Genomic DNA, 2,529 nt, shown 5'->3' with positions numbered 1-2,529 from the left:
TTTAGTTTATTTGTTTTGATACAACTTGTGCGTGTTTATTGAAGTGAATAGAACTACTTTTGGAAAATTAATGCGAAAATTACTACTCGTCTCATTAGAAGTACTGTTGTCTTCTGTCTACAGATTGCAGCTCAGCTCACTTCTCATCTTAACCATTTAATTATTATTGACATTATTTATATAAAGAGCGGGTAGGATTCGCGTCACTCAGTGGATTTTATTATACAGATAAATAAAATTGGAAAGAAATAGTCATCCAACAATTTATTGCATGACCGTATCAACCGCGCTGATTAGCCGTGATTTTTGTTTTCATAGTTACTGGTTGGTGACCGATGGATAGCTAGTCGAACAGACGGACAGAAAAGAGAACCTATGTAATAGAGTCCCATTTTCTTTAAAAAACCCTAAAAGCCAAATGAGAGGATGAAAGTAAACGAATATTTGTGATGTTTGCGTAACTGTTATAAAATGGAATATATACCTACTTACAATTTTATGTAGTGTAGCTATTACGCATTACCAACCAAAACATAACACAGGATTTAATTAATTAAACTGGTTTCTTTCATAATTCGGCAAGTTATCGATGTAATCGTTTGCGTAGACATGAAAGTACTTTTTAAATTTATATTAATTATTATTATAACCAGAACTCAGTGTTTAGGGGCCGTGGATGAAGAACAAGACAAAAGCCAGGACGATATTCCGCACAATTACAAAGTGAATATAGAAAGGAGGTTTTTGGATGACTTGGATGACTATGAGTGGCACGTGGCACACCTCCGGGGCGCCCAGTTCGATGGCAGGAGAGACTGCATGGAGGACACGTTCGCAGACAAAGTCAGGAGATATAGAAAGATGTTGAAGAACGACGGAGCTCGCGTCGAGTTCGTATCATCCGATCCGATAGAAGTGGACCCCGCTGATATAACACAAGACTCGTGCAGAGTCGACATCGAACAGTTGAAATACGACCCGAATGTCACAACAGCAGCGGCGACTAATGCGACAACTACAAGTAGCACGACGGTAACAACACCCGCTAATGTGACTGTTCTCACTAATGTAACTGTTCACACTAATAACGTCCCCCCTACTAGTGCAGCTCCAAACCTCACGAGCATTTTGAAGACTACGGCAACGATGTCTGTGGCGCCTACAACACCCAAGATAGACCTTATAGCGACGACGTTGGATACCAAGCAGACGACGAAAGCCGAGACAAACCAAACGCTGGATCAAGTGAGGCGCGCCAGTGAGTACATGTTCAGCTCCATCGAGTACTACGACGACTCCATAGAGTTCGATGAGTCCATCTGCCCTGAGGCTGTGGAGGCCATCACCTTGGACATCGACCAGCTCCGGAGCTACGACCTGGAGTGTGAGATGACCCTCGAGTGGAGGAGCTTGGAGTAACTAACGATTTGTGTCTGAAGGGAAATTAAGTTTAGTCTTTTTTAGTTTTTCTGGTATGTCTGGTATTCCTTCTGGTTTGTATAACTAGATTAAAGCTACAGGAAAATTTTAATAAAGCTACCTTGTGCTTTTCCACTAATCCCATATTCACTTAAAATACCTCTCTCTCCCTCTCCCTCGCGATCTCTATCGCTGAGTATCCGCTACTATTAAAAAGAATGACAAACTTTTATATTGTATCATGTTTGAAATTCAGGTATAAAGCTGCACACAAGTCGAGTTAACTGTTTGGAAGTATGATACATACTGTTATAACCTTTATAACATGGCAATAGAGCCTAACTCAGCTTTATCGTGTTTATACTTTCCATTTACTAAAGTGCTTTTGTTACATTTCCATCCATTGAACAATAATTATATGGATAAAATTTTGTTCGATTCGGAACGTTGTCGCTGCAAAACTTGTTGTCCAAATTAGGAGGGACATCTTATATGTTCAAAGTATAAAACAAATCATATTATTCTTAAGAACTCTCATTTCGTATTAAAATTGATGGTAAATTAAAGTGGTCTAGTACAGTAATTGTGTTTTTAAAGACAGTCGTTTCCGGCTTAATACCGAAGAATAATTTATTTGTGGGATGGAATAAATATTAATGAAATTTTACGCATTAATGACAATTCACTAAAATATAAGTGATATTGATAGATAACGATTTTAATACATTTTTTGTACAGATACAATACTACTTGTATATAAAGCGGCAAATTGCGAGGTCCAGAAATAATCGCCAATACTTTACCTTATAATTAATTAATATTTTTTTTTACATATAAACAAAAATCGTATTTTATAACGTTTCAAAAATATTCCTCGAGCGTGTGTGGATTTTTGTCTTCGTGAAACAGCCCTAGTTGGAGTTGGTACAGCCATCTGTTGGTATAAAACTGTTTACTTTCACAGCAATCCTAAACCAGTTGTTAAAATCGTACTAGAAACTTTACAAAGGTGGCGCTGCTTCTAACTTGGTAGCTACGACATAACCGTTGCTCTGCTACCCTGATGCTACGACAGTTAGTTCTCAAACTGAGCCGTAGATGGCGTTACTC

At 38.2% G+C, this 2,529-nt stretch overlaps 1 protein-coding gene across 1 annotated transcript; it reads left to right on the top strand.

The window, feature by feature from the left end:
* The first annotated feature begins 341 nt into the window (after positions 1-341).
* On the top strand, positions 342-1,810 carry LOC113493666. Its single transcript, XM_026871640.1, has 2 exons — positions 342-432; positions 668-1,810. Exon 2 carries the CDS (start codon positions 820-822, stop codon positions 1,417-1,419), a length of 600 nt encoding a protein of 199 aa, XP_026727441.1. The 5' UTR covers positions 342-432; positions 668-819; the 3' UTR covers positions 1,420-1,810.
* The last annotated feature ends 719 nt before the right edge of the window (positions 1,811-2,529 follow it).

This window comes from Trichoplusia ni, chromosome 5 (genome assembly GCF_003590095.1).
Source record: "Trichoplusia ni isolate ovarian cell line Hi5 chromosome 5, tn1, whole genome shotgun sequence".
NCBI lineage: Eukaryota > Metazoa > Arthropoda > Insecta > Lepidoptera > Noctuidae > Trichoplusia > Trichoplusia ni.
The sequence above is the reverse complement of the archived record's forward strand: the minus strand, read 5'-3'. Positions and strand labels throughout refer to the sequence as shown.

Coding starts and splice junctions, on each gene's coding strand:
- LOC113493666 (XM_026871640.1), top strand. CDS start 820: ATGGAGGACACGTTCGCAGACAAAGTCAGGAGATATAGAAAGATGTTG.